Source organism: Theropithecus gelada, chromosome 20, assembly GCF_003255815.1.
Source record: "Theropithecus gelada isolate Dixy chromosome 20, Tgel_1.0, whole genome shotgun sequence".
Lineage (NCBI taxonomy): Eukaryota > Metazoa > Chordata > Mammalia > Primates > Cercopithecidae > Theropithecus > Theropithecus gelada.
The window spans coordinates 38,675,409-38,687,503 of NC_037688.1; the positions used below are offsets into that span (position 1 = coordinate 38,675,409).

At 41.6% G+C, this 12,095-nt stretch overlaps 1 protein-coding gene across 4 annotated transcripts in view; it reads left to right on the plus strand.

Moving 5' to 3' along the window:
- CENPN (centromere protein N) overlaps nt 1–12,095 on the plus strand; it is a 29,376-nt gene that overhangs the window by 10,122 nt on the left and 7,159 nt on the right. For 2 of the 4 annotated variants that reach the window (XM_025370793.1, XM_025370795.1), the window contains exons 4-9: nt 630–689; nt 1,071–1,147; nt 3,427–3,603; nt 5,928–6,029; nt 8,057–8,120; nt 9,592–9,704. In XM_025370793.1, the coding sequence (XP_025226578.1) occupies nt 630–689; nt 1,071–1,147; nt 3,427–3,603; nt 5,928–6,029; nt 8,057–8,120; nt 9,592–9,704 (593 nt within the window). The remainder of the gene's footprint in view (nt 1–629; nt 690–1,070; nt 1,148–3,426; nt 3,604–5,927; nt 6,030–8,056; nt 8,121–9,591; nt 9,705–12,095) is intronic. The other 2 variants (XM_025370796.1, XM_025370797.1) reach the window with 2 other exon arrangements.

The following is a 12,095-nucleotide window of genomic DNA, read 5'->3' on the forward strand; positions in this document are numbered from 1 at the left end:
AGAATCACTTGAACCTGGGAGGCGGAGGTTGCAGTGAGCTGAGATTGCACCATTGCACTCCAGTCTGGGCAACAAAGAGTGAAACTCTGTCTCAAAAAATAATAATAATAATACATACATAATGTGACGTCAGGTAGTGATGAGTCCTCCAACAGGAACTGGGAACTAACGCAGAGCGTTTGGGGTAGGGTGATCACGGTGGGGACTACTCTGAGTAGAGAGCAGAATGAGGTGGGGAGTGGGGTGTGTAAGGAGCTAGGAAAAGAGGCTGCAGGCAAAGGAACAGCTGGCTCAAATGTGGGTCCTGTGGGGCACAGCATTCCCTGTCGTGCCAGATTAATGTGATATTCTGTGGGGCAGGCTTATGTGGAAATAGAATAAATGGGCTAACAGAATAAATACCAAAACTGAACTGTATCATCTAAGTTGGTTGAATTGAGTAATTATGATTTGCTTTATTTATATGAAGTAAATTTAATCCATATAAAGTTTATATTTTGAACACAAATCTGTATAATCCAATTTATGAATTACTGTTTTCCCCAGTTTTATAGTATAGAAATATCGATAGGCATATTAGTTCAAAGTTCTATGATATGCTAATAGTAAACCTTTCTTCCCTCTCTCAGATACGCAATTTCATCAGCACCAGAAAGTTTGGGATGTTTTTCAGATGAGTAAAGGACCAGGTAATATTTTCTGTTTACAATTGCACATTAGTATTTGATAGTTTGGCTTGGACTCAGGAGGCAGAGGTTACAGCGAGCTGAGATCGCACCACTGCACTCCAGCCTGGGTGACAGAGCAAGACTCCATATCAAAAAAAAAAAAAAGAATAGCAGTATGTTCCTCATTTCTTTAAAAATGAGGTGATTATTTATTACTTACTTATGGAAAATGAGAAACATATTTCTTGGTGCCATGTCAGAAGTACTAGCAGCATTTGTTTGATTTAATCATTATTACTCTGGAATTATACAAAATGCTTAGTTTCATGGTACTTTGCAAATGTATTTACTGAAAACATTGTAGCTCTCTTGATTTTTCTTTATTTTTTTTCACTTTGGCAGGTGAAGATGTTGACCTTTTTGATATGAAACAATTCAAAAATTCATTTAAGAAAATTCTTCAGAGAGCATTAAAAAATGTAAGAATAAAATTCATCTTTTACATAAAATTCAATGTCATAACATCTGTGCACTTAAAATTTGCTACTATCTTAGTTTTTTTTTTTATTTGTAAGAAATTCAGTTAGTAATAGTTCATACTGTTCTACTCCATATCAAAAACACGCTGTAAATATTATAAAAACTTCCCTTTCCTCTCTCCTGTCCATTCAGGGCCTGAGGCTGCTTTTTCTGGAGGAGCTCAGTCCAGCAGAGCTCTCTGCAGTGATGGAAATGCTCTGTATTGGCATTGTTCAGTTCAGCCACATGTAGCTGCTGAGCACTTGAGGCTAATGTGACTGAGCAGCTGAAATTTTAATCTTTTTGTTGTTGTTGTTGTTGAGACAGAGACTCTGTTGCCCAGGCTGAAGTACAGTGGCGAGATCTCGGCTCACTGCAGCTGCCTCCTGGGTTCAAGCAATTATTCTGCCTCAGCCTCTCCAGTAGCTGGGACTACAGGTGCGCACCACTACACCCAGCTAATTTTTGTATTTTTAGTAGTCATGGAGTTTCTCCATGTTGGCCAGGCTGGTCTTGAACTCCTAACCTCAGGTGATCTCCCTGCCTCGGCCTCCCAAAGTGCTGGGATTACAGGCTTGAGCCACCGCACCCAGCCTGAATTTTTAATCTTATTTAACTTTAATGATTTTACATTAAATAGCCACATGTAACTAGTAGTTCCAGTAATGGTCAGTGCAGACCTGAAGCACCCTTGATTTTACAGATGTTTTTGCTTTTGTTATGTGAAACAAAGAAGCTGTTCAGAATAAGACGATCTTCCATTCAAGCCAGTAGAGGCCCACTGAGCACGTGATTGGGGCCAAGCTCTGTGCTGCTCACTCAGGAAAGTCAGACAGCTCTACGCCACCATACCCTGGACTGGGGAAACTTTATTGTCTCCTGCACTGAGGGAATTTGGAAAAGCTGGTAAAGAATGGGCAGAATTTGCTAGTGCCACCGTAACCACCCACTTTTCCTAGAACAAGATCTCAGAGGGAGGAAACAGAGACTTTGGCAAGCCAAGTGCATCTCACTCAAGTCCCTACTTTCTAGGCTCAAAGCTTTAAAGGGAAGCTGAATCAGAGGGGAGCTGATAATCCAGGAGCAGGCTATTAAATTCCAGACCAATTGGCAACCATATTTAAAAGTTTGGAAAGGCCTGTATTTTATTCATGAAATGGATACAAGGTAGTACTTCCTTTGGTCTCGCCATATAACATTCCTTTAGAGGAGTTTTTAGCTTCTGAGCTAAATGCATAAGAGCATTAGGAACAGTATATTTTCAAGCCCATTATGACACAGAAATCTCCTTTTTTCTTCTTTTTTTTTTTTTTTTTTTTGAGACATGGTCTCACTCTGTTGCCCAGGCTAGAATGCACTGACATGATCTCGGCTCACTATAGCCTAGACCTCCCAGGCTCAAGCCATCCTCCCACCTCAGCCTCTTGACTAGCTGGGACTATAGGCACATGCCACTGTGCCTGCCTTTTCTTTTCTTTGGTAGATACTGAGTTTCACTGTGTTGCCCAGGTTGGTCTCAAACTCCTGGGCTCAAGCGATCCTCGTACCTCAGCCTCCCAAAGTGCTACGATTATGGCTTGAGCCACAACACCCAGCCTAATTACATAGAAATCTTACTGTTAAACTTTATAGTGTGTGCTAGGTCTGGGTTAAATGCTAAGAAGGCTTCATTATAAAACAAGTATTTCATTTGTAAGGCTGCCTTACCTTATAAACTCTTAGAGATGGAAGAACAGTTTTCAGGACAAGTCCAAGAAATCATTGAAAAAACAATCACCTCTACAAAAAAACTTTTAAAAAAATTAGCCAGGCATGATGGCACATGCCTGTGGTCTCAGCTACTAGGGAGGCAAGATGGGATCGCTTGAGCCCAGGAAGTCGAGGCTGCAGTGAGCGAGCTATGATCATGCCACAGCACTCCAGCCTGAGCAACAGAGCAAGACCTAGTCTCATAAGAAAAAAGAAGAAATGAAAAGGATGTTTTTAAAAAAAATCACAAAATGTTTTCCCAAAGATTCCCAAAATACTCATGAAAAGCAGAAAAGACTGCCAGGCCTCAGCCTGCATACACGAGCATAGGGACATCATTGTTCACCCCTAAGAAGACTGCCAGGTCTCAACCCACATACACAAGCATAGGGACATCATTGTTCACCCCTAAAAAGCACCTGGAGTTGATGCCACAATGAAATTTTAATTAGGAAATTATGCCTTTTTTTTTTTTTTTTTTTTAAATAAGGTGACAGTCAGCTTCAGAGAAACTGAGGAGAATGCAGTCTGGATTCGAATCGCCTGGGGAACTCAGTACACAAAGCCAAACCAGTACAAACCTACCTACGTGGTATACTACTCCCAGACTCCGTATGCCTTCAAGTCCTCTTCCACTCTGAGGCGCAATACACCGCTTCTGGGTCAGGTATGGAACAAATTATTACAAGCTATAATATTTTATTATCCTATCTCAAAGATCTATATAGATTTTAACTGCTCAATAAGTATTTGATAGAGAATGCCAGGCCAGGTGCAGTGGCATGTACCTGTGGTCCCAGCTACTTGGGAGGCTGAAGTGGGAGGATTGCTCGTGCCCACGAGTCCGAGGCTGCCGTGAGCTGTGATCACAACACAAAGCAACACCCCACCTCTAAAAAAAAAAAAGACACAGAAAACCACATGTAATTCTTGTTCTCCTAAAATAAGAAACAGAGGGTGTTGTTATCTGCAGATGGGAACATGGCATAAGATATTAGATTGGAGCTGTACTTTATTGTTTTTTGATCTAGAAATAATGCATACTTAATATAAAAAATGCAACCGATACAGAAGTCTCTAAAGATAAAAAGTCTTCAAAGCTTCATACCCCTTTTCCCTATTCCATTCGTTCAAAATAACTACTGTCAAAGTTTGCTATTGCCTTTGACAAGATAGTTCTCATAAAAGCCAGGGTAGACCAGGCACGGTGCTCACGTCTGTAATCCCAGCACTTTGGGAGGCTGAGGTTGGTGCATCACCTGAGGTCAGGAGTTTGAGACCAGCCTGGGCAACGTGGCGAAACCCCGTCTCTACTAAAAATACAAAAAAAGTAGCCAGGCGTGATGGCAGGCGCCTGTAATCCCAGTTACTTGGGAGGCTGAGGCAGGAGAATTGCTTGAACCCGGGAGGCGGAGGTTACAGTGAGCCCAGATCGCGCCATTGCACTCCAGCCTGGGCAACGAGAAAGAAACTCCATCTCAAAAAAAAAAAAAAAAAAGTAACAACATTTCCACATGGTTACAAATAAATATACCACATTACTTTTTCATAATTGTATAATTTGCTTATTAATAAACATTATTTTCCTTTGTAACCATTTCTCCCACATTCCATACACAAGGAGACTGCTTCCACATAAGATGTAGCCTCTGTTCAGAACCTGCTTCTCTTTATGGTTCTGCCTTTACTATCACAGGCTTCTTAGCATCTTTCCCCAAATTAGTTCTCCCTAAATTGGCCTGGCACTTGCTGCTGCCACTATTAGCATTCACAACCACAGTGGCACCTTCAGTTGGTTCCAGAGCTGCCACGTCAGCTGGTTGTAGGGGGGCAGCTCTGCCATCCTGGCTGTATCATGTCCTGTCACTCCACAGCAGAGTTGGGTGGAGGTGCGGTGTGGAGTACCAAGGACTCCACTGTTGTGACCAGGCGAGCCCTAGGGTCCCTGTGACTACTTGCTTGTCATTTAAGTTTTTTGGTGGTTTATTGAAATGGCAAAGACTGCTACTCACTTCTATTTCCTTAAAATACTTCTTTACATTTGGGGTCTCCTCCTCCATGATACATAGTGGTCTTTCATCCACTTACAGCCAGGTGAGTACACCTTGCCACAGGTAGTTTAAACATTACCCCAAACGCTAATGTTCTTTTTTTTTTTTTTCCTGAGATGGAGTCTCACTCTGTCACCCAGGCTTGGGTGTAGTGAGGCAATCTTGGCTCACTGCACCTTCCTCCCACCAGGTTCAAGCGATTCTCCTGCCTCAGCCTCCCAAGTAGCTGGGACTACAGGCACTCACCACTATGCCTGGCTAATTTACTTTTCTATTTTTAGTGGAGACTGGGTTTCACCATGTTGCCCAGGCTGGTCTCAAACTCCTGACCTCAAGTGATCCACCTGCCTCGGCCTGCCAAAGTGCTGGGATTACAGGCATGAGCCACCAGGTGGACTAATATTCATTTCTATTGTGTATCTTAAGGCATACTTGTCTCTATTCTCTAGATCTGGGTAAACATCTTATCCTATCATAGTAATTCTGTTTCAGTCTTCTTTTCCCCTAATGACAGGAAACTCTTACAAGCTATATTCAGTATACACTTTTTTCTTCAGTATTTGTCCTAAAGCATACATATCTGCATTTTTGTATGGCAATATCATTACAGTATTAGATGACTGGTATTCAAAAACAGTAACATTTTGAGTATTTATTGTTTATTCCTAAATCTGAACTTGATTTATTAGTAACTTCTAACTTTAAACAGGATCACTTTTCTAAAAAAAAGATACAAAAGACTGCATTTATCAGAATCTTAATGCTATTAACCACTTTGTTTTTGAAGCTCAGTAACAGGCTATCAGATTTTTTTCTAGACTTCTTTTTACATTTACGGGGAAACTATTCACTAATTGCTGCTCTTACATTTTACTTCAACAAACATTACAAACACAGAGACAGTAATCCTAATAATGGTCTTGCAAATTTTCATTTCAAGGCGCTGACAATTGCTAGCAAACACCATCAGATTGTGAAAATGGACCTGAGAAGTCGGTATCTGGACTCTCTTAAGGCTATTGTTTTTAAACAGTATAATCAGGTGAGCCAATCAGTGACTCTCTTTAAAGGTAAATCTTTATTTTCTCTTTCACACAGGAGTTAGAAGCTACTGGGAAAAGTAGCTACTGGGAAAATCTACCTCCGACAAGAGGAGATCACTTTAGATATTACCGAAATGAAGAAAGCTTACAATTAGTGAACATGAAAGGAAAATAAAAATTCCTCACAGCCATCTTTTTATAATTGTATTGTGTTTTATACCAGTCATTAGTCATTGGAGTCTATGTTGTAGGTCTCAGCTTCCAAATCAGCTAATCACACTAGAATTTGTTTTCTCTTTAGAGTAACTTCACATTGTCTTTTGAAGCTAAATATATTATTCTGTCAAACAACAGAAAAGAAGAATTAACTTTTTGTCCCATCAGTCAAGTAGGTTATACAGGCACTGGAATTAAAGGGAAAAGCAGTGGTTTTTTAAGTCCCAAAGTTCATGTGTTAAAATTATTTGAATGTTAATGTTCCCCTCTAATGACAAATACAGATCTGTCCTTACAGATGCAGGGGTGTTTTTTCCAATTATGCATGGCAAATGTCTGCATATGTGTTGACACTCCCGTGAGTGGATTGTTAATGCTCTGTGTATATCTTTGAGCCACTAGAGATGTTATACTTCTGTATTTTCATCTGTTCTAAGCAGAAAGAAGTGATGGCTCTGTGCAAGTAGTCCCTCCTTAAGGAAGAACTAACATTAAGAACTTACGTCATGAGGCCAGCCACAGTGGTTCACGCCTATAATCCCAGCACTTTAGGAGGCCAAGGTGGGAGGAATGCTTGAGCCCAGGAGTTCGAGACGAGCCTGGGCAACATAGGGAGACCCCATCTCTACAAAATAAAAGATAAATGATATATATATATTTTCAAGTTAGATCATGATTTTCTTCTCTAGCCATCCTCTCCTACCTACTACCCTCTCACCAAATTGATATAAACTGTTCTGCTATAAAATGACAGTAGTGGCCAGGCACGGTGGCTCATGCCTGTAACCCTAGTTCTTTGGGAGGCTAAGAAGGGCAAATCCCTTGAGCCCAGGAGTTCAAGACCAGCTTGGGCAATATGGCGAAACCCGTCTCTACAAAAAATACAATAGCCAGGCATGCCAGGCGCAGTGGCTCACGCCTGTAATCCCAGTACTCTGGGAGGCCGAGGTGGGCAGATCACGAGGTCAGGAGATTAAGACCACCCTCGCTAACACGGCGAAACCCCGTCTCTACTAAAAATACAAAAAAATTAGCCAGGTGTGGTGGTAGGCGCCTGTAGTCCCACCTACTTGGGAGGCTGAGGCAGGAGTATAACGTGAACCCGGGAGGCAGAGCTTGCAGTGAGCGGAGATCGCGCCACTGCCCTCCAGCCTGGGCAACAGAGCGAGACTCCGTCTCAAAAAACAATAGCCAGGCGTGGTACCACATGCCTTTAGTCCCAGCTACCTGGGAGGCTGAGTTAGGAGGATCTCCAAAGCCCAGGGAGATTGAGGCTGCAGCGAACCATGATCATGCCACTTACTCCAGCCTGAGCAACAGACTGAGATATTGTCTCAAAAAAAAAAACAAAGACAGTGGCATTCTTAGGAAAATCCACGTTGTCAAGCACTGAACTATAAAAACAATGGATTCAGTGGGTGAAGGTAGGAGAAGGGGTTCAAGAGATTCAGACTTAGAGAAGGAAAGTTATTTTTCCAAAAGCAATCTCAGTAAGTTTTTTAGGGTTATAAAGATTCAGCACTGACGACGCTGAAATACCACAGTACAAATGCTTCCATAGATTCCCTGGGCTTTGCACTCGCCAGATCCATTTCTATGATAAAGCACAGAGCTCCTCAAACAGAATGGTCGAGTTGCAGGCTCAGCAGCCTCCTTGTCAGTGTCCTGCTCAGTTGAGCCAGGATATGGCCTTGGACCTTTCCGTTGGAAAAAAATAAGCGTTTGGCATACTTTAATATACTAAAAAAAATTAATATGTGTACATCAAGATGTCAAAATTAGTAAAATACTCACTTTTTTTTTTCCCTAGACCTTTGAAACTCACAACTCTACAACACCTCTACAGGAAAGAAGCCTTGGACTGGATATAAACAGTATGTGTGTGTTAATATAAAACTGAATTTTGGAAATGCATCATTCCCTTATAGATTTCTTTCACTTGGTAAAACGTGTATACTAGGATCTTAATTCACAACTTTCATTGTTTTCAGAAAAATTGAAAATGAAATATCTGTTGAAGGAGGAAAGCTAATCTACCATAGGTCTCCTTTAGGATTTACTAGGATAACAATAAACAACAAAACAATAATGACAAAAACAAAAATTAGCTAATAGTTGTTGAGCATTTCTTGTGTGCCAGGCACACTAAGATGTTTATATGTAGTCTTTCCTTAATCCTCACAAGAAGTCCCATGAATAAGCACTATTCATCAGGAAACTGGGTTTCCGGGAGGTATGGTAACTCTCTAGGCAAAGTCACACAGCTAAGGAGTGGCAAAACCAGGAGTGAAATCCGGATATGTCTGGATCTTGAGCCCATGCTCTTAATGCACTGGATAAACTTCTAGAACAATCAGAATCATGACTATTGCTACTCACAGATGTCTAAAGTCTGTCACTAGAAAACCCAAGAGAACAGAGTACACAACTACTAAATTTACAAAAGTGGTGGGGTAAAATATAAATTCATAAAAAAAAGAAAACTTTCCTATCTCTTAGTAGAGATTTGGCAATGAAATGTGCCACTGTTAAAAACTAAACACTTCTATGATTTTCCAGTGTCATAGGAACTGCTGTTGATCTCATTTTAAGTAAAAAAAAGCAGGATATAAAATTGTGTGTCTCTTACAATTCCAGTTTTAAAAATACATAGGTGAGGCTAGGAACAATGGTATGCATCTGTGGTCCTGGCTACTTGGGAGGCTAAGGTGGGAAGATCGCTGGAGCCCAAGAGATCCAGTCCAGATGGGGCAACATAGTGAGACCCTGTCTCTTTTTGATTGTTTTGTTTGTTTGTTTGTTTGTTTGTTTTTAAGACAGTCACTCTGTTGCCTAAGCTGAAATGCAGTGGCGTGATCCTGGCTCACTGCAACCTCTGCTTCCCAGTTCAAGCGAGTCTCCTGCCTCAGCCTCCCAACTAGCTAGGATTACAGGTGCCTGCCACCACACCTGGCTAATTTTTGTATTTTTAGTAAAGATGGGATTTCACCATGTTGGCCAGGCTGGTCTCGAACTCGTGACCTCAAGCGATCCTCCCGCCTCGGCCTCCCAAAGTGTTGGGATTACAGGCATAAGCCACCGTGCCCGGCCGAGACCCCATCTCTTAAAAAAAATACATATATAGGCTGGGTGCCGTGGATATATAGGTAGATACATGTATATCTACTAGAGATGTGTATATATATATACACACACACACAAGAAATTATTACAGCCAAGAAAAGAAACAGTAAATATTATTTTAAAATTATACAAACAATTTGAAGGGTTAGGAATGAAAGGAGAAGAATTTAAGGATGAAATATGTTCCTAATGGCTGTTTTATTTGAAATCTTCCACCTATAGTGGATTCAAGGATCATACATGAAAACATAGTAGAAAAAGAGAGAGTCCAACGAATAACTCAAGAAACATTTGGAGATTATCCTCAACCACAACTAGAATTTGCACAATATAAGGTAAGACGTCGTAATAAATATTAACTACAAGATATCAACATTTTTTAAAAAGAACAAAAACCTTAAGTGGAAGACAAATCTAAGAAACTGTTCCTTTTTCATTTGTCACTTAAATTTCATGTAATAAATTTATGAATTAAATAAACCTCTTTATTGTATTTATAAGTTCCTGTGTGAGCAAAGGAGACTTTTAGAAATTATGAATTTGGGCCAGGCGCAGTGGCTCACACTTGTAATCCCAGCATTTTGGGAGGCCAAGGCAGGCAGATCACCTGAGGTCAGGAGTTCGAGACCAGCCTGGCCAATATGGTAAAACCCTGTCTCTACTAAAAATACAAAAAATATCTGGATGTGGTGGCACACACCTGTAATCCCAGGTACTCAGGAGGCTGAGGCAGGAGAATCACTTGAACCCAGGAGGCGGAGGTTGCAGTGAGCCAAGATCACGCCATTGCACTCCAGCCTGGGCGACAGAGCGAGACTTCATCTCAAAAACGAAAAAAAGAAAGAAATTATGAATTTGCCTTTTCATTTCATCTTACATATTAATGCAGTTATGCATAACTGGGAGTAATCTATATATTTGAGGGGGAAAAAATGTAGATTATACCATTCTAGCCCATCCACAACCTAGGACAGTATTTGGCACATAATAGGCACTCATAAATACTTGCTGAATAAAAGAAAGAATAGGTAAGTCATTACATATTCCAGCCGGCATCACACGGAGAAAAGCCAGTAACCTAGGCAGTACCACAAATGTGGCTTGTTCCAGAAGTGTGCCTTCCAGACATGTGCTGCTGCCCACCGGGAAGGCCAGGGCAGGGGCTACAGGTGTTTAATGCAAACCCACTGCCACCACTAGGAGAACTTGAGGCTTATATTGTGATCACTCTAATTTCGGTCCATGCTCATACTCAAAACACCTTACTGCCTGCAAGCCTTCCAATAAGTTTTTTTCTCTTTAGCCTTTCTATAGCTACAGGCCACACTTTAAATCTGCCATTGATCTGCTCACTTAGGCCCAAAGCCTGTTTGATATGATTTAGTTTTAGTGGGAGAAATGGATTGACACCTTTCAAGTTGGGTCCCTTAATGGCAGGCTTTACACTAGTTCCTTTAAACAGGCGATAAACTACAACAGTGGTTCTCGAAGCGTAGTCCCTGGATTAGTAGTATCAGCATCACTTGGGAAGGGAGAGGAAATGCCAATTCTTGACCCCACCCTAGTCCTACTGGACTGGGGAAGGTGGGAGCCTGCATTCTGTTTTCACGAGCCCTCCAGCTGAGTCTGCACACGCAAGCATGAGAGCCACGGGTCTAGCATGCAGAAAATGTGCTTTCTAAACTTCCCTTTATACACATCTCAGAATGGCACTATTCTGTATGTCAAGGTACACATTTATTCGTAGCTTCTACTAATTTTTTCCTACCTTTTCTATTTTGAAAAATGTCAAATCTGGCCAGGCGCGGTGGCTCATGCCTGTAATTTCAGCACTTTGGGAGGCTGAGGTGGGCAGATCACCTGAGGCCAGGAGTTCAAGACCAATCTGGCCAATATGGTGAAACCCCATCTCTACTAAAAATACAAAAATTAGCCAGGCATGGTGGCGCACACCTGTAGTCCCAGCTACTCAGGAGGCAGAGGCAAGAGAATAGCTTGAACCCGGGAGGCGGAGGTTGCAGTAAGCCGAGATAATACCACTGTACTCCAGCCTGGACAACAGAGCAAGACTCCATCTCAACAAAAAGGGTCAAATCTTCAGAAAACTTGCAAGAATATTCCAATGAACATCCATTTTTCTTTGCTTCAGTTCACCAGTTGTTAACAGTTTGGTGCATTTACTTGAACCATTTGAGTTAGTCGCAGACATTACTCATCCACCACATAGTTTACTATATTGCCTCTGAAATGTAATGATCACTTTAAAAAAAACTGAAATTTAGAATTTCATGGATATTTGATGATATCAGATGGTATGGTAATGGTATTGGGGTTCACTTCTTTTTTTTTTTTTTGGAGACGGAGTCTCACTTTGTCACCCAGGCTGGAGTGCAGTGGCACGATCTTGGCTCACTGCAACCTCTGCCTCCCAGGTTCAAGCAATTCTCCTGCCTCAGCCTCCCGTGTAGCTGGGATTACAGGTGCCCGCCACCACACCCGGCTAATTTTTTGTGTGTATTTTTAGTAGAGACGGGGTTTCACCATGTTGACCAGGCTGGTCTCGAACTCCTAGCCTCAGGTGATCTGCCTGCCTCGGCCATCCAAGGTGCTGGGATTACAGGATTGAGCCACCGCGCTCAGCCACAAGTTGATAATTATTTTACCTGGGTGATGTGCACATGGGGCTCATACCATGCTCCTTACTTTTGTATGTGTTTAAAATATCC